The following is a 20,159-nucleotide window of genomic DNA, read 5'->3' on the forward strand; positions in this document are numbered from 1 at the left end:
GTTTAATTGTTAAACCTAAAGATTACTAGGCTCCATATTAAAGGCAATTTTTAAAATTCCTATCCAGTGAGATGAAGGAAGCCCACTGGATGCCTCCAGTTTTCATGTGGTCCTTTGGGCACTGACAGAGTCCTGCCTTCCAGTGCAGTCCAGATCCATTTTCTGTCCTCTGTCCCCTAGCTCAGCGTGTTGGGAAGTCTTAAAGAGCAGCTTGGAGACAGAACAGCAATTGCCAAAGAGGAGCCGCCTGACCCAGTAGCGCAGTGCAGTCGAGGAGTGGGGTTCTGCGCCCCAAGCTGGGCATGCTGTCTGCGGTCACAATCACAATGGAGAATTCAGGGCCCCAAGGGCAGTAAAGCAAAGGAAATGAAGGAAGAAAGGTCAGCTTCAAGAAAAAAAATCTTAAAAGGAAAAACTAGTTCTCAAGAAGAAATAGTCAAGATGGTTTAGAAAGCTTGAAGAGTAGAAACAAAAATTTTTTTAAGTTCCTTTTAATAACAGAAGCCATTTAACACTCCGGTTAGGAGCCCAGCTTAAAGTGGAGAATCTGAGTTCCTGCCTCTACCAGTTAATAACTGGGTGACCCTGGACAAATCACTTAACTTTTCTAAGCCTCAATCATCCCATGTGGAAAATGGTAGTAACGCCTTCTGCTCAGAGTTGTTGTGAAGATTACAGGAGAAAATATACAGAGAGCATTCAGCACAGTACCTGGCTCAGATAAGCACTCAATAAACGGTAAACACAAAGGAACCAAAAACCAAAATGACATAATGTTTTACTACTTTATAAAAACAATGCAAACTTTTCATTTTTCATCAAGAGACGACAGAATCAAAGTAGATAGAATCTCAGACTAAAACTGGAAATATTTCTATGAAATGACACTTTGGATTTTCTAGATTATGGATTTTAAGGAATGAAAAGGCAGGGATTGAACAACATGGTCCAATTTACTATCTTGAGGATATAAACTGGAACACAGAATACTGAAAAGGAAATTTAAATCACCTGCCATTTCACTGTTCATTGCTGGCCACTATTAGCACATTGCTATATATCCTTGGTCTTTCTTATGATGCACATTCTAAGATCTTCACAAATGAATAGTATCACTTTTTTATAATCAAGGAAAAAATCAACATTATAAAAAGTAAATGAAATTTACTTAGATGTTGGTACTTTAGAAATTTTGGTACATAATAAAGTCAGAAAAAGGCCTAGATTTTCCACAAGAAATAATCCTAGAAAGCTCAAATGAAAAAGTCACATCACAACAAAGAATGGCCACATACGGTAAGAAAAGAGTCACACATTTTTAAGCATTTCATAAGTAGGTTCTGCATATTTGGTTTTGAAGAAAGTGGCTCATAAAAAGAACCATGGCAATCAGGTGGAATTTTATTCTGGGAAGGGCATATTTCCATTTCCTAATGAGATCTTAGGAAAGACTTGTGAGCAATATAACCGGAATAGGTACTAAAGATATCACCAACAGGAGCCACAGAAAGTGCACAGAAAGATGTAAGAAAAATACCTAAATATCACGGGAGGCCTTCCATTCTTGTGTTTCACAAAGATACCTTCAAGACATGCGCCAACGGATATGTCACTGCCTTGGCTATCCTAAGAGGAGAAAGCAGAAAAAGAACCAGTGAGGCAGCAGATGTGTAAGAAGTTAAGAACTGCAACATCTACACCCAGCTCCCTAAACTTGTTTCCAGATATAAAACGTTCAGAAGACCTATGCTGAAGAGGAAAAGCCTGGAAGGGATAAATGTATTGTCTTGTAAATATGTATGAAAACAGGAAGACTTGGGCTCCTTAAAGAACTCTATTTCAAGAGCATCTCAAAGAACAAACTGCAAAACAGGAATGTGCTTTACTACAAAATTTTGGTCACAAGCACCTCAGCTTTTAAGGCTCCAGACTTCTGCACTTCTTCAGCCTTGCACAGCAGGGCACCCTGGGCTTCCCCTACTCTCCCAGAATTGCTGAGATTAAGTTTGGAAAGCCCCAGCCTCGGTGTCATGCTTACCTTCGCAGGGTAGCTCTCTTCTCCGTAGCCATCCATTCTCTCTACCTCCTGCATGTACAGCATTTCAGCATCAGGAGCCGTGAGCCCTCTGCAACCCAAAAGATGTTAGTAAGATTGTTCACAAAACTAAAAATGAAAGAAAAAAGCTTTTCTTAAAAACTATCAGTTAGGCATAAGACATTATAAACATTTCAAGTTTCTAAGCATCTGTAATTAGTTATATCAATCCATCAATATTTACTGAAAATCGACTACATGCAAAGCACTGTGCTGAGTGCTGAGGGTTAGTTATGCAAGATCCCATCCTTTGTACTTTAGGTGGGCAAGGGGGATGCAGGGAACAACCCCCTAAAAAAAGCCTTCAGTGAAAGCTAGGATTCTTTCTAAACCACTGAGTAACTGCTTATTACCTAAAACATCAGGCACTACTATGCATCATGTGCTAAATGCCAAATGCTAAGCGCATGAAATAATAGTTAGAGGATGGAAATCCTTTTCAGCTTGGTGACAGAATTACAAGGATGGGCAGGAAGGCAGCATGGGTAAAGAAAGTACTCAACCATAAGGAGACTTGCCTCTCCAGCCTCATCTTCTGCTGCTCCCCGACACCTACAAGGCACCCCACAGTGCAATCATCCCAAACTCTGCATTTCTTTGAATGTACCATGTTCCCTCATGCCTCTGGGCCTTTGCACATGCTATTCCCTCTTCCTGGTATACCTGTCACCCACCTGTGCACCTGGTCAATCCCTAATATCCTTCAAGATTCGGCCAAGGCATCACCTCTTCTTTGTCACCTTCTGTGATTCCCACATCTAAGCTAGATGCCCTTGCTCTGTGCAGACCCACCACCTTCCATGTACACCTTTCCCACTGCACTCATAGCACATTATTAGTATTACAATTACTATTACAATGGGTTGTCTTGCCTATCCCTTAGACTCCAAAGCAGGGAATATATTCTTTGATGGCAGGTAATTGTTCTCTTTATCTTTGTGCCAGCATCCAGCACTCTGTCTCATACAGAATAATAATACTAAACTATCTTTTAAGGAAATGCACAAATCAATGAGTGAAAGTAACAAAAGATAGAGTGATGTGTGCCTGAGGGATTAATTATGCTTAAAAAATAATGGTTGATTGAAGATAGCAGAAGGTAAGGCAGGATTTAACCAACTGTGGGAGGCCTTTAACCCCAGGGGTAATGAACTCATGCTAGTGGAAGGCAAGAAAAGATTCATGAGCACATGAGAAGGAGATGAGGGAGATAAGAGGAAAGAGATATTTTAGGAAGATTAATCTTTTGTGAGTGATTGTATGGATTTGAGTGGGGAGAGACTAAAGGCAAAAGGTTATTTTTGATGGAGGAGATGAACAGTAGGTTATAATTAGACAGACCTGGGTTCAAATACCACCTCTCCCATATGTAACTTTGGGCAAGTTATTTAGTCTTTTTGAGCTTGGTTTTCCCAATCTGTAATGAGATAATAACATTTACCTTAAAGAGTGGTTATAAGAATTTAATGGTACATTAGTTCTTGGAACTGTGTGGTATTCCACTTATAATAAGACCTAGCATTCTCTAGGAGAGGATTTTTCTTTCAGATAACACAGATAGAATTCACTACCATTGAAAGTCATTATCCACTCAGAAGCAGGGGTGAGGGCAGTAAGCACCCCAGCTCTTAGCACAGCTTCTGCAGAGGACAGAGATACAGCTTCCAAAGGAGTGCCGGGAAAAAACTCTGCACGTGCTGGATCATTAAAAAAATAAGTCTCCCTAATCGTGTGTTAACCTACACAGGACTAGGGTACCTCCAAAACCTTTAGTATATGAAGAATTGGCACCCTTCAGAGACTGGCTGCTTTCAACTTTCCAAGTTTCCTCATTGATAAAACATGGATAATAAATGAGTTAATATGGGTAAGTGTTTAGAACAGCACTTGGCGCATGGTGGCTGCCATGTAAATGTTGGCTACTTGTAACAGTAGTAGGAGCTGCAGCAGCAGAAAGTTCCAAATTTAATTGTGTCAACGCATATTTCAAACTCAAAGAGGCATTATTAGTTCTATACCATTTCCCTGTCTTACTTCTTAGAGTTACCTGTATTTCTGATGCAGTAAGGCCACTTTTTGGGTTGCTTCTTCCAATATCTTTTCATCTTGTAACCATCCCTGAAGAAAACACACTGCAGTGAGTATGTAAACAAGTCACCCAATTTCTTAGGAAGAATCATTGCTACTGACTCTCGTCACTATCAGGCAAAATTAGGACTAGTATTAATTCATCCTAGAGGAAGTTTCAGCTGAGTTATTTCAGGTTGGTAACATCCATCAGCCAGTTCTGAGACCAGCAGAATAACAACCTCTTGTACATTCCCTAACTAGAAGAGTAGACACCATGAAGAGCTACACAAGAGCATATCAGCTCCCTTAGATGTTCCAATGTAGTGTCTTTTTGTCATTGACTTTTTAAATTGCTGCTGAGAAGCGAAATTCATTTTAATATAGCTTTGTGAGGTTTCAACCCTTCAGTTAAAAGCAAAACCTCTGCATGGTTCCTCAGACGCTGGAAGGAATCCCTCTCTGTAGACACACATCCAAACACAAAACAAACTTCTGTGGCCACAGCCCAGTGACCACAGACCCTTCAGTTCTGTGGGTTTACAAGGACCAAGACAACGACAACAGGGGAAGCATCTACACTTGAGTTGTTTAAAAGAGGGCACTGATTTTTTAACACTATTCCTTCCCAGTAAGCCTACCATGTGGACTTCATTATTTCAGGGATTACTAAGGGTATGGAAATAAACTGTTTTTAAAAAGCCCCAATGACAGAAGAAGTCTTACCACAGGAAACAAGGCAAATTTCTGAAGAAAGTCCTGGGATTCATACTGATCAAAGTCACCAAAATCAGCTATACAAAATGAGAAATATTCACATGTCAATTATGTTTAATCTGCATAGGAAAACATGCAAACCCAAATTCCATATGCAGTATATAGATGTGCACTGATGATTGAGAAGTCAAATTTGCCTTAAAGTTATGAAGTATATATTTTAGAAACATCCTTTAAAAAATGTTAATTAAGTAGATTCCTGTGTCTTGACTTGGAAAACGCCTATTAATAAAGTGAAAAAAATTACAAACTATATATAATATGATCTCATTTTTATAATTAAAAAACAAACAAAACGTACCCTGTAATCATGTATGCTTACTTATGCAAAAAAAATGTGAGGAAGAAACCAAACTGTTCACAGTACTGATTACCTCTAGGGAATGAATTAGATCATTTGCATATGTTACAGTAAAATGCCTTTGTTTAGAAAATTTTAATTGTTACAAAAATTTGATAGTTCAGCAAAAAGCTCAGGAAAAACTGACTCTTAAAGCCAAAGATGACACTTAAGAAGATTCGAAGTACTTTGGAAAGGAATGAGGCTCCATGTGTACCAGGTATTAGTCTGTCTAGAAATGATATGTCTCCATGCCTGCTAATATCTGATGGAATTTTATTAAGGATTTTTCTGATTAAATTTCAATTCTCAAGATTAAATGTCAGTTACCAATTGAAACTGGTATGCCCCATCAGAAGTCTTCCCAAAGTATACACATACACGTAAATACATATAGATTAGACACATATCAAGTAACAGAACTAAACAATTCAAAAATACTTGTGAAAAATTAACTCAAAATGGATCAAAGACTTGAAGCAAAGAGGTGAAATCATAAAACTCCTAGAATATAGGCAGTACGCTCTTTGACACTGGTCTTAGAAAGATCTTTTTGAATATCATGTCTACTTGGGCAAGGGAAACATAAGAAAAAATAAACAAATGGGACTTAATCAGTCTAAAGAGCTTCTGCAAACCAAAGGAAACCAGAAACAAAACGAAAAAACAACACAACAGCTGAGAGAAAATATTTGCAAATCATATATCTGACAAGGGGTTAATCTCCAAATATATAAAGAACTCATACAACTTAACAAAAAAACAAACAACCCGAGCAAAAAATGGGCAGAGGATATGAACAGACATTTTTCCAAGGAAGATATACAGATAGCCAACAGGCACATTAAAAGATGTTCAACATCATCAATCATCAGGGAAATGCAAATCAAAACTATGAGATATCACCTTACATCTGTCAGAATGGCTATAATTACTAAGACAAAAAATAACAAATGTTAGGGAGGATGTGGAGAAAAGGGAACCCGCATACGCTGCTGGTGGGAATGCAAACTGATGCAGCCACTATGGGAAACAGCATGGAGATCTCTCAAAAAATTAAAAATAGAAATACCATATGACCCAGCTATCCCACTACTGGGCATTTATCCAAAGAACTTGAAATCAACAATTCAAAGAGACTTATGCACCCTTATGTTCACTGCAGCATTATTCACAATAGCCAAGATGTGGAAGCAACCCAAGTGCCCTCTGATTGATGATTGGATAAAGAAGATGTGGTATATATACACAATGGAATACTACTCAGCCATAGAAAAAGACAAAATTGTTCCATTCGCAACAACATAGATAGACTTTGAGGGCATTATGTTAAGTGAAATAAGCCAGACAGAGAAAGACAAACACCATATGATTTCACTCATATGTGTAAGGTAAACTAACACATAGACAAAGAGAACAGATTAGTGGTTACCACAGAGGGTGGGGTGGGTATAAGGGGTAAAAGGGCACATTTATATGGCGACTGACAAATAATAATGTACAACAGAAATTTCACAAGGCTAAAAACTATTATGACCTCAATAAAATTTAAAAAGAAAAAAAATACTTGTGAAAAGCAAAACTTTATCTATTGTGATTGACAATGCAATATAATCCAGGACAATAGTTTAAGAAACCAAACAAATGATGTATGCTTAAAGTATAAGTGAACATAACCTCATCAGCCTTGTCGTTTGGCTGATCTTTATTCCTCAATTATTAGCTAACAGCAGATCAAGTCCTTGAACTAAAGGAATACATAGCATATTAAACACTATATGTATATTTGTGTATGTGTGTGTGCATTTTTTCTCTATTTTTGATCTGTTTGCTCTGTTTACATATGATATGTTTAATCTTCCAGAAGTCTCATTTCATTGAAGCAATCCAAATTCATTTTTTCCCCCAAGGAAGCCCCTTAGGTAACAGAATAATATTTCACTAATACATAAACACTACTATAGAAAGTCAGTTACTTTAAGAATCCCTTGCTGTTTTTGTTATAGCACACATTTTAATCTGATAGATCTACTACATTATCAATTGCCATTCTTTACCTTGAACAGCTAAGCCTGCTAGCTGAATTGCTTGTTCTAATGTACAAGGAATGTTTCCTTCCAAGATATCTTTCTTCAGCTGCAGATAATACTGATACCTATAAAAAAACGTCAGTTTTGAGAAGTCAATATCAATACTACCTCCAAATGAGACACAATGAATTTTACCATAATTTGCTAGAGGAGCATAAACTAGTCAAATAAAACCTTAACCTATGACGGTTTCAAAGAATGACAAGAATGTCCTTGACCATATCTACACCTACAAACACACACACACACAAATGTAATCAATTTTTTGAGTCACTTATCCTTAACTGTAGTTATTTGAAAGCTACAACCATCTAGAAGACAACTGGTCATCCGTCTTATGCCATGTAAGACCGTCCCTAAGTTTTGTTCTTGTTAGTTGGAGAAACAGAGAATCAATGGCCAATTTTTACCTTAAAAATTCTGACTAGTAACTTGATAATCTAAGACTCTGCTTACTCTGGTGGAAGTTCCCTAGCCTGGAAAGTAAAGCCAGAAGAAAATGGTTCCTGATATCTCAGATCAGGTTTATATTAAAATATGTTTTTACAAAAATCCCAAAAAGGGGAGCAGCCCTATGGCCAAGTGGTTAAGTTCGCATGCTCAGCTTCAGCAGCCCAGGGCTTCGCAGGTTCGGCTCCTGGGCGTGGACATGGCACCACTCATCAAGCCACGCTAAGGTCGTGTCCCACACAGCAAAACCAGAAGGACCTACAACTAGAAAACACAACTATCTACTAGAGGCCTTTGGGGAGAAGAAGAAAGAAAGAAAGTAAAAGAAGATTGGCAACAGATGTTAATTCAGGTGCCAATCATTAATAAAAAAAAAATCCCAAAAAGAATAGCTGCTAAAATGCTGTCTTAACATTCTTGTAACGTGGGTTTACTTCTGTTTACACTTTCAATATATAGGGTACTAGATACCAGCACAAGATTTAGTCAAGCAGATCTAGGTTAAATTCCAGCTCTCCAACTTAGCATTTTGCATGAATTTGGGCAAGTCATATAATCTGTGGGTTTAAATTATCACTGTTACTAGGGTACTCTCACCCTTTCACAGGGTTGAAAATACTCAAGGAATATATTTAAAGCTCTCAGCACAACACTAGAACACAGCTGGCACTCAATAAGTAGTAGCTGTTATCATTATTATCAACAATCACCTACTTTAAGCCATTCAGCAGCATTTCATCCGTATCCCTTCTCCATTTTGATAAAGGTCTATAGTGAAGATTTATTCTGCCTTCCTACTACTTATTCACTTAACAGGTCAATACTAGGGCCTACTATGCATCAAAGCATTGTTCTAGACACTGGGGATGTGGTGTGGAATGAAAATCCACTAACTCTCTGTCCATACAGTCTACAAAGCCACCTTGAATCCAGAATCTCTCCCAGGTTTGGCACCTGGGAAGTGCAACCCAGTTACAGTTTACATTTGAATCCTGAGAGTCCATCCCTTTAATCATTTCATATGTGTCCTTACCTCATCCTCTTTTCTTTTAGCTATCTTTATCAAAGAACCTGACCAAAATGCCAACCAGTCAGATAAAAAGAATTTAGATCCCACTTATCCCCTTCCACCTGCCAGTAGCAGAATCCACAGATTTCCCTTGATCAGCAAATAGAATACTGGTATCTCTGGAATCTTGTCAAAGAGAAAAACTTGAAACTGTCTACCAGGCCTATTTGAAGAAGATTATATTTAAAGAAGTCTATCTGTTGAACATGCTGTCCACATACTCCACTGTAAATATTCTAGGTTCTTTCCTTACATCAAATTCCTGGAAAGCAACATACCTGGACCAAATCAATTTAGCCTTCCATAGAAATTTTGTTTTTTTGGCTTACATTATACTTTTGCTGTTATAAGAGTTGATTCTTCCACATTTGCTCTAAATTGTTCATTGCTGGTTCAAAGTCTTTTATATAAAATCCCACCTGAAAATTTCCTTTTAAATGATATACCAGGAAAATTTGTCATGTTAGCAAATAGCATGCCTCTTTTATCAGATAATGAATGATGGGACTCATCATATTCCTTCTTTTGCCTTGACTACCATGAAGCTCAGGGCTAAAATCCAGGCATAGCCACAGTCACTAATATCCCTCTTATTACCCTCTTATCCACTTTCTCCAGCATTTAATAATAGCCACCTTCTTTTACTGATGAGGAGCTAGAGCTCAGAGATTAAGTAATATGCTCAAATCCACAGCTGGCTGAGCTGGGGCAGAAAGCTTAATGCACAATGTACACAGGGTATTTGATGGCGGGGAGCATTACATGCACGTATTACATAATGTCGAGTAGGAAGGTTTTTTAATACTGACATAGTACATGGTGGTAGTTCTTCATTGTTTACGAGGAGAAATCAAGGAATAGTTTAAGTAGAATTTCAGCTTTGGGTGTTGATGGTAGAGCTAGAGCTTCTTCCTTGAAAGTCCCGGGGAGGAGTGTCTTCCTCCTTTTCTGGTTTACAAGACCAGGATAATGTGCATATACTACGGGGACTCTTCATTTTAGAAGATTGTTTTTGTTGATGCTTGTGAGTGGTATGAAAACAAGAATTAGGGAGAAGTGTCTAGTTGGCCAGTGATGACACATGGGTGTTTGACTGGCTGTCCTCAGATTCATGTTAGTGTAAGGAGGTCTGCTGCTAGGAGTCAGAATATGCCTTGGCTAAGGGGCCGGAATATTATGCTTCATTGTTTTGATGTATGGAGGAGAGGAATGATTGCTAAAATTAGGATAGAAAAAACTAGGCCTAGTACGCCGCACAATTTGTTGGGGATGGAGCGTAGGACGGCATAAGCGAATAGGAAATATCATTCTGTCTTGATATGTGGAGGGGTGCTGAGGGGGTTGGCTGGGGTGTAGTTGTGTGGGTCTCCTAGAAGGTCGGGGAAGAAGAGGACCAGGGTAAGTAAGAGTAGAATTAGGAGTAGGAATCCTAGGATGTCTTTAATTGTGTAGTATGGGTGGAAGGGAATTTTGTCTATGTCAGATGAATGTCCTGATGGGTTGCTGGATCCTGTTTCGTGGAGGAATAGTAAGTGGACAACTACTAGAGCTGTAATGATGAATGGTAGGATGGAGTGGAAGGCAAAGAATCGGGTGAGGGTAGCTTTGTCTACGGAGAATCCGCCTTAGATTCATTCGACAAGGTTGGTGCCAATGTAGGGGATAGCTGATAGAGGGCTGGTGATGACTGTTGCTCCTCAGAAAGATATTTGGCCTCATGGTAGGACATAACCTATGAATGCTGTAGCTATTACTGGAAGAAATAGGAGAATCCCAATATTTCATGTTTCTAGGAAGGTGTAGGAGCTGTAGTAAAGGCCTTGTCCTACGTGAATAAAGAGGCAGATGAAGAATATGGACGCTCCGTTAGCATGGAGATGGTGGATAATTCATCTGTAGTTCACATCTCGGCAGATGTGTATAACAGATGAGAAGGCGGTTGTTGTGTCTGATGTGTAGTATATAGCTAGGAATAGGCCTGTTAAGATTTGTAGAATTAAGCAGATTCCTAGGTGGGAACCAAAGTTTCATCATGATGAGATGTTTGATGGGGCTGGTAAGTTGATGAAAAAGTGGTTGATGATTTTGATTAGTGGGTGGGATTTTCGGATATTGGTCATTAGTGTTCCCGTAGTTGAAATACAATGATGATTTTTCACGTCATTAGTCATGGTTAAATTCCATGTGGAAATGATGATGACATATGTTGTGTTCACTTTGAGTATTATCTTTGTGATTAGTTTTATAGGTTTTTCTTCAAAACCTTCAGCTATTTATGGGGGCTTGGTGCTAATTGTAAGTGGTGGGGTTGGTTGTGGTATTGTTATGAACTTTGGGGGGTCTTTTTTAGGATTAATGGTGTTTTTAATTTATTTGGGGGGAATGTTGGTGGGTTTTGGTTATATAACAGCTATTGCCACTGAGCAGTATCCTGAGGTATGGGTATCTAATATAACTGTTATGGGGGTGTTTCTTTTGGGTTTATTAATGGAGGTTATGTTGGTTTTGTATGTTTTGAAGAATAAGGAAATGGAGATTGTATTCAAGTTTAATGGTGTTGGGGATTGGGTTCTTTATAATACTGGAGATTCAGGAATTTTTAGTGAAGAGATCATAGGGGTTGCTGCGTTGTATAGTTATGGGGCTTGAGTTGTGATTGTGACTGGTTGGTCATTGCTTATTGGGGTCTTGGCTGTTTCAGAAGTTACTTGTAGAGATTAAACAGGAGTATGCTTAGTATGAGAGTAACAAAGAATGAGAGGAAATATAATTTGATTAAGCCTTTTTGGTTGGAGACTAGTATTGAGGTTTTTATTTGGAAGTGCAAAATGGATTTTGGTAGAACATTTTCTAGTTGGATTGAATCTAGTAATAGTGATGCTGATTTTTGGCTCATTGATAGGTTTATGAATGGGGGAAGTCAATGCATGATGATTGGGAAGTATCTGAGGAGGTTAGAGAATTTGAATACGTTAGAGGGGTGTTCAAGCTTTAGGTTGTATGTTGTGAGGCCTCGTTCTAGTGCCAAGGTAAATCCAGGTCTGAATGACGCCAAAGCTCATGTTCTCAACTGTCACAAATGGCCAGTTACGGATTTTTCTAGTATTTTTTTTTAGTGTTTTTATACCAGAGTCCTTAGAATACAATGGTTGAGAGCAAAGACTCAGGAGCCAGCCTGCTTCAGTTTAAATGCCAGTTCCACTGCATACTAGCAGTGTGACCTTGGGCAAGGTAGTTCACCTTTTTGTGTCTTGGTTTCCTCATCTATAAAATGGAGATAATAAGAGTACCTACTTCCCAGGATTTGTTGTGAGGATTAAATGAATTAATAAGTATAAAAATACTTGGGACAGTGCCTAACATACAGCAAGAAACATAAGTGGTTTATTATCTTTCATTGTTTTGTCCCTAAAATCCTTTAACGGAAGCAAGCAGGGTGTGTGGGGGTGTGTACATTTTTTTAAGTATTTACAGTAAGAAAATACCAAGAAATTGCACTTCCAAGGTATTATTACTTTCTGTTAACAAAAACCTTTTGCTAAAATTCTAATGTTAGTGGAGCCGAGGATGATTTACAAATATGTTCTTTCAATATTTATTACAAAAAGAATAATTAACTAAAACCAATGCAGTAATAAAATGTAACATGAAACTTGAATTCAAAACTGTTTGTAAACCAAGGAATACAAAAGACTGCACATCTTAATTCTCAAGCAAGCATTTCATAAACTTGCCCAAAAGCCAAATATGCTGGTTAAAACTAAGTATTATTTAAATCTTTATCAACTTATCAACTTACTACTATAATATTCTTACGCAAAAAATAATACACTAAATTATTGTAATAAATTAGGTTGCCCCATTTTCCAAAACAGAAATTTCAAATAATATGTAAAGAAGTAGTCTTTTTTTCTTCACCTGTTTTTCTTAGGCTAGTAATAGAAAGCTAATGTATAGGTATTGGCATTTTTATTTTTTTATTACGGAAATTTTGAAACACATATACAGAGAAGAAGTACTATGAACCCCCGTATCCTTATCATGCAGCCTCACCAATCATCAACTTTACGCCTGTCTTATTTCCTCTATCCTCTCCCCTCCCCCCACCAAGCGTTTCACAGCAAATCCCCAACACCATATCATGGCACCTACAAATACTTCAGTATATAGCCCTAAAAGGTAAGCTTCAAAAAAAAAAAATTAAATAACCACATTTTTAACATACCCAACAAAATGAACAATAACGTCCTAACACTATCCAATACCCAGTCCCTGTACAATTTTTGTGATTACCTCACAAACGTATTTTTACAGTTTTTCTAAAAATGAGGATCTAAAGGGAGTCCACAGATTACATTTAATTGATATTTCTAAAAGTCTTTTAATTTTAAAAAAGAAAGATTCTTCCTCTTTATTTTCATGTTACTTATAGACAAAATGGAGTGATTTGTCATACAGAATTTCCCACATTCTGGATTTGTCTGATTACAGTCTCATGGGGTCATCTGACATGCTCATCTATTTACCAATTTTTCCTGTAAACTAACTGTTAGATCTACACCAGTGCTGTCTAATAGAACTTTCTACAGTGATAAAAATGATGTATATCTGTGCTGTCCAATATGGTAGCCATTAGCCACACGTGGCTCTTGCATACTTAAAATGTGGCTAGTGTGACTGAGGAACTGAGAGAGGCCCCTTAAAGGAAGATGACTTAGCCCAGAGTAAAACTAGTTTTGCCCTGCTGCTGCCTGGAATATGAATGTGATAGCCAGAACTTCTCTAGAATTCCCTGACTATGAGGTTACCTAGTGAATGGAAAGAACATGCTGAGGAGAGAACAGTAAGAGAGAAAGAGCAGGGGCCTTGAGGACTTTGTGGAGCTGTCATATAAGCTCTGCATGGATGACCTCTGGACTTCTTTTACATAAGAAGTCAAAGAGTTTTAGAGTTTTGTGTTATATATAGCCATACTTAGTCATTACTGATACAACTTCTCTATCAGGTTCTCCTACACCTAATCAATGTGCAACCCTACTGATTGACTCGAACAGGCACATTCTCTCTCAGCCCTTCCTACAGCTACCATCTTTGTTCAGGTCCACATTCTAGACTAAGGCTACATTATGGCACACACATTCCTAACTGGTCTCCCAACTATGGTCTTACCACCTCTAATCTACCTTCCATGATGGGTGATCTTTGTAAAATGCAAATTTCATCACTCCATTCTCTTAATATTCAAAAATACATTTCTCCATTGTACCAGGACTTTATGACTGGGACATTCCTATTTTTCAAATCTCCTCTCCACTCTCTAGGTAATATCTGAAATCCCCTGAAAATATCAGTTACCTTCACTATCCCCACTACTTTGCACAATCTATTTCCACTAACTAGAAAATTCCTTCTACAGTCAATTGAAAAGTCAACTTCCTTACCTTCACCATTCATGTTCCCCAAGCCCCACTCCTGGGAATCTAGTGCTTTAATTAAAGCATTTCTTATCATTAACGTACTGTGATGGCTTGTTTACTGGACTGTCAGTTCCACCAGACTGTGAGTAGCTCCTCGAGGGTAGGATTAAAGCATACTCACTTGTATATTCATCTCCCACAGGAACCAATATAGTTCTTACATCATTCCATATTATGTCTTCAATAAATGTTTAAATGAATGAGTCAAAGTGATCAGTGGCTGTTTCTTCCTCCTAGCTTCCACTTCCCTCTTCAATATTTATAACTCAGATCTGTTTTATACAGTGCATGTTTATCCCTACTACCTGACTCTTGCCTCTTTGGTTTTCCATCTTCTTCCAATTATTAACTGGCAAACTCAATATTTAAAAAGAATATTCCACAAACGTGGGGCAGTACCAGGTTCTTACTATCTGCAGGGCACTATGTTAAGATATTGTGCGAAAGGTAAAGCTAAAGAAAACATTGGTTTAAAATCTAAGAAAAAGATAACCTATGTACACAACTATAATGAAAAGCTGTGACAACTGCCAACTTAACACAAGTACAAGCAAATTCTAGGACAGTCTGGAGAAGGCAAAGCTCATTCCAGCCTGGGGGTCACACAGGCTTCATGGAGGAGGTGCCTTTTGAACAAAAATTCAGATGAATAAGATTCCAGTACACAAATATGAAAGAAAGATCTAGGACACAAAGAGGAAAAGGCAGGGGTCATGTTCAGGCCACTGGAAGTAGTCCAGCTTGGCTCAAAAGTAACGTTAAATAGAGTTAAAAAGATAAGGTAGTGGTGGATTTCAGAGAGCTCTGAAAGGCAGGCTCAAAAGTCCAAATTTTATTCCTTATTTTTCCTTTTGTCTCCAAAAAAAAAAAGAACATTTTGTTCCTCTATCCCACTCCTTAATATGATCTTCCCTTTCTGCCTCAGTTCCTTTAAAGAGCACTTATTGGCCTCTCCTTCTCCCCTACCCACCCCGCTCCCACCTATCTACAGAATATAGCTACTGGAGTCAGAGAACTATAAGCATCCTTCTGCACATTTCCTCAAGGAATGAACACAGATTTTCTGACCAATTTTTTTTTAATCTCCTCTCTCATTTCATTGTTGAAATGAAATAAAATGATTTGTTAAAACAAATCAATAAAAACATTAAAGGTGACATCAGTACAAGAAGAATTCACAGCCGGGGCAAACTTCATTTTTCCCTTTAACCATTCCTAGCAAACCCATAACTCATGCAACAAACATGCAGTAAAACACTCTGAAATACCACATACCAGAACCTCCATGTAACATTGTGGCTAAAAGGGCAAAGTTTAGTCTTATCTCCGGACTTCAACTTTAGTTTCACTTTTTTAATCTCTCTAGATTATTTCCTAAAACAAACAGCAAGTTATTTCTCACCTGGTAATCTCCTGCTGCAGCTGTGAAACTGAAGGCACATAAAACACCACTCCAAAATAGATGGTAGGTTCCAAAGCATATTTATCCAGCTGCTTCTTTAGAGGTTTTTCCAAATCTACCCATCGGCGCTGATTTTGCTTGTTGTAGTACCAGAGGCTGAAGTAAGTGATCTGGAAAGAGGGAAAGTCACTGGAGGAGGTAGACACATATAAAAGGAGTTCAATATTTTAATCGCACTAATTCATGACTAGAGACCAAGTGACAGCAGTCTCCTATTGCTTCTCTTTTCAGAAAGGGATAATAGCAAAACCTGAAGAAAAAAAGAGGCAAGATCTGTCTATATCTAGATACTTGTATTCAGCAGAAAGAGGCAAAAAGTCAATTATTCTTGCAGACTATTTCTTTGTTTTCTTAATATTTTTATTTGCTTGTATAGTAAGCTTTGGTTTGGTTTGGTTTGGTATTGCAGGGGAAGATTCACTCTAACATCTGTTGCCAACCTTCCTCCTTTTCTTTCCCTTCCTGTCTCCCCCACAAAGCCCCAGTACATAGTTGTGTATAGTTGTAAGTTCTTCTGGTTCTTCTATGTGAGCCACCACCACAGCATGGCTACTGACAGACAAGTGGTGTGATTCCACATCGGGGAACTGAACCTGGGCCGCCGAAGCAGAGAGTGACGAACTTTAATCACCAGGCCATCAGGGCTGGCTCTTGCAAACTATTTCTTGAACTTTTGCACTGAAAAATGCACTCATGGCACTCAACATCAGAATGTAGCAGGTGCTACACAATTTTAAATACAGTTTTTAACAAAAAAACCATACGTTGAAAAAACTGTTTAGTTTTTAAATTATCAAAATACTAAATTTATCATAATTTTTTTTTGAGGAAGAGTAGCCCTGAGCTAACATGTGCCACCAATCCCCCTCTTTTTGCTGAGGAAGGTTGGCCCTGACCTAACATCTGTGCCCATCTTCCTCTATTTTATATGTGGGATGCCTGCCACAGTGTGGCTTGATAAGCAGTGTGTAGGTCTGCACACAGGATCCAAACCAGCAAACCCCAGGCCACCAAAGCAGAGCACGAGAACTTAACTGCTACACCACCAGGCTGGCCCCCAATTCCTTCTTTCTTTTCAACTGTAATTTATAGAAAAGAAAAATCTGGTTTAATAGGAAAAACATGATGCTTAAAGTCCAAAGTCCGGGGTTTAATTTCCAACACAGTCACTCACTAGCTGTGAAGTGGAAAAGTCAATCAGTCCAATTCAGTTTCCCCAGGTGTAAAATAAGGTAATACCTTCCTCACAATTCCACCATGAGGCCTGAATGCAAAACTTATATGAATGCATTTTGCCACTAGAAAACCATTATATTTTTAGAAGATCACTTAGTTTCACCCACTCTGCTAAACACCAACAAAATCAATTGTAACCCCTCCAAAAAACTTTTCTAATTACTTACATTTATTTGGATTGATTACAACACATTTCTGTTAACTGTATTTATGTTTTGTGTTCCATCTTAGAACTGGACTGAACGCACCATGTTTGGTCTACAACAAACACCACTGCTACGCACTTAACTCTACAAATATTTACTTTTTGCCATAAATGCAGAAGGCTGGACATCCTTTAGGATCTAAAACTGTTTTAGTCATAACAGTATGTCACTTTTAACCAAAATTAAAAGGTCTTAAAAATACTTGTATATGTGACTTTTCCCTTTAAATACAGTTGGACTTGAATACTCCAAACACAAAAATTTAAAATTATAAAACTACAGCTTTATTATATAATCCGTAGTTGTACCTTTTGTGAACTGATGATATAATTACTAGAAAATACCTGAATAATCTGTAAGCATTCTAAAAAAGGCACATTCTAAAAGAAAGAAACTCTTAAAAATGTGCTAAGTTTATTTCAACAATGCATTTATTACTCATGCCACATATGGACAGCATATCAAATAGAAAGAGAAATATATTTGTGATATTGTATCATAATTAGTTTTATACACATTATATACCGTATAAAGGAGTAGGAAAGACTTTGTGCAAACAGCTGAAAAGAACAGATTTAGCAAATTATTTATTGATTAGCTATTTTAGATGCGAGAGAGTCTAAGATTTTGGACATTTGACCATTAACCCATGTTATGCTATAGTAAAGTATTTTATTTGGTACTTGGCCCTGTGTTCAAGTTCTAAGTTAAAAAGTAGTTAAAGCTAGCCAAAATCAAGTTTATATCTTGCTAAATACTTCCAAAGAGGTATTATATGTCTAAAATTGCAGCTAGAGATGTTTATATGCACGTGGATAACTAAAATCTCATAACATTATAATCCTTGTATTCAATGCTTTCTTAGTATTTCTACACATACATAATCAAATAACAATATCTGATTCCATGAGATCTTATGACTATAATATGGTTTATTTCCAAGATGGGTAAGTAGAGTTTGAGCAAGAAAATGTTGTGATTAAATTCTCATCAGGCATAGAATTTTCTCTACTAGTCCATTTTGGGGGATTTGTCTTGGAGAACAATCTTGAGAACCTAGATAATTAACTTTCCAAAATAATTTAAAACCTATCCAAAATACAAAGGAGAGGGAGAGAAATCAAAGAAGAGGAGAGAACACTTCCCACCTCATTCTATAGGCTGGCATTATTCTGATACCAAAGCCAGACAAATCACCAGAAAAGAAAACTACAGACCGATATCCCTTAATAAATATAGACTCAAAAATCTTCAACAAAATACTAGCAAGCTGAATCCAAAAGTATATTAAAAGAATTATACACCATGACCAAGTGGGATTCATCCCAGGCAAGAGTGGTTCAACACAGAAAACAATCAATATAATAAGTTATTAATATGAAGGGAAAATCACAATCATCTCAACTGACACAGAAAAAGCATTTGACAAAATCTAACACCCTTTCATGATAAAAATACTCAGAATACTAGGAATATAAGAGAACTTCTTAACATCAAGTGCATTTATGAAAAATCCACAGCTAACACCACATTCAGTGGTCAAAGAGTGAAAGCTTTCCCCCTAAAATCAGGAACAAGACAAGTATGCCCAAGTTCACTGCTATTCAACACTGTACTGGAAATTCTAGCCAGGGCAATGAGGTAAGAAAATGAAGGCATCCAAGGCATCCAATCTGGAAAAGAAGAAGTAAAACTATATGCACAGAAAACATGATCCTGTATATTAAAAACATCCCCAAAGTGCTCCCATCACAAAAACAAATACTACCAGAGCTAATAAAGTCAGCCAAGTTCAGGGCACAAGATGAACATACAAAGATCAGTATGGATTCTATACACCAGGAATGGAAAATTCAAAAGGAAATTAAGACAACAATTCCATTTATAATAGCATCCAAAAGAATAAAACATCCAGGAATAAATTTAACCAAGGAGGTGAAGAGACTTGTATACCAAACAATACAAAACACTGCTGAAAGAAATTAAATAAAAAATAAAAAGACGTTCCATGTTCAGGGATTGAAACACTTAATATTGTTAACATGGCAGGACTACCCAAAGCGAGCTACAGATTCAAACGCAATTCCTGTCAAAATTCCAACAGTCTTCTTCACAAAAATGGAAAAGCCAGTCCTCAAACTCATATGGAACTGCAAGTGGCCTCCAAAGAGCCAAAACACTATTGAAGAAGAACAAAGTTAGAGGACTCACACTTTCTGATTTTAAAACTTACTATAAAGCTACCTTAACGAAAACAATGAGGTACTAGTATACGGAGAGACATACAGACCATTGTTACAGAATTGAGTCCAGAATGAACAGAGCCATCTAAGGTCAACTGATTTCCGACAAGGGTGCCACATCATTCAATGGAGAAAGAACAATATCTTCAACAAATGTTTCTAGGACAACTGAAGATCCACATGCAAAAGAATGAAGTTAGACTCCTACTTCACACCATAAACAAGAGTTAACTCAAACTGGATCAACCACCTAAACAGAAGAACTAAACCATAAAACTCTTTAGAAGAAAACACAGGGATAAACCTTCATGACTTTGAACTTGGAAATGCATTCTTAGATAAGATACCAAAAGCATAAGCGAAAAAGGAAAAAATTAGATAAACCTGACTTCATCAAAATTAAAAACTGTGTGCATCAAAGGATCAAATCAAGAAAGTAAAAACAACCTATGGAATGGGAGAAAATACTTGCAAATCATTGTATCTGATAATGGTCTAGTATCTGGAACATACAAAGAACTCTTACATAACAAGAACAAAAACAAACAACCCAGTTAAAAAATTGGCAAAGGACTCAGATAGATATCTCCCAAAGAATAAATACAAATGGCCAAGAAGCACATGAAAAAATGCTCAACATCATTAGT

The 20,159-nt window shown here is 37.5% G+C and overlaps 1 protein-coding gene across 4 annotated transcripts in view; it reads right to left on the minus strand.

The window, feature by feature from the left end:
* Nucleotides 1-20,159, minus strand: part of PTPN21 (protein tyrosine phosphatase non-receptor type 21) — a 78,495-nt gene that overhangs the window by 36,407 nt on the left and 21,929 nt on the right. For 3 of the 4 annotated variants that reach the window (XM_046647308.1, XM_046647309.1, XM_046647310.1), the window contains exons 3-8: nucleotides 15,768-15,937; nucleotides 7,337-7,434; nucleotides 4,889-4,956; nucleotides 4,143-4,213; nucleotides 2,039-2,126; nucleotides 1,538-1,626 (exon numbers count right to left, since the gene is read on the minus strand). In XM_046647308.1, the coding sequence (XP_046503264.1) occupies nucleotides 1,538-1,626; nucleotides 2,039-2,126; nucleotides 4,143-4,213; nucleotides 4,889-4,956; nucleotides 7,337-7,434; nucleotides 15,768-15,937 (584 nt within the window). Of the gene's footprint in view, nucleotides 1-1,537; nucleotides 1,627-2,038; nucleotides 2,127-3,436; nucleotides 3,478-4,142; nucleotides 4,214-4,888; nucleotides 4,957-7,336; nucleotides 7,435-15,767; nucleotides 15,938-20,159 lie in introns of those variants that run through there. The other variant, XM_046647312.1, reaches the window with a different exon arrangement.

Source organism: Equus quagga, chromosome 20 (assembly GCF_021613505.1).
Source record: "Equus quagga isolate Etosha38 chromosome 20, UCLA_HA_Equagga_1.0, whole genome shotgun sequence".
Lineage (NCBI taxonomy): Eukaryota > Metazoa > Chordata > Mammalia > Perissodactyla > Equidae > Equus > Equus quagga.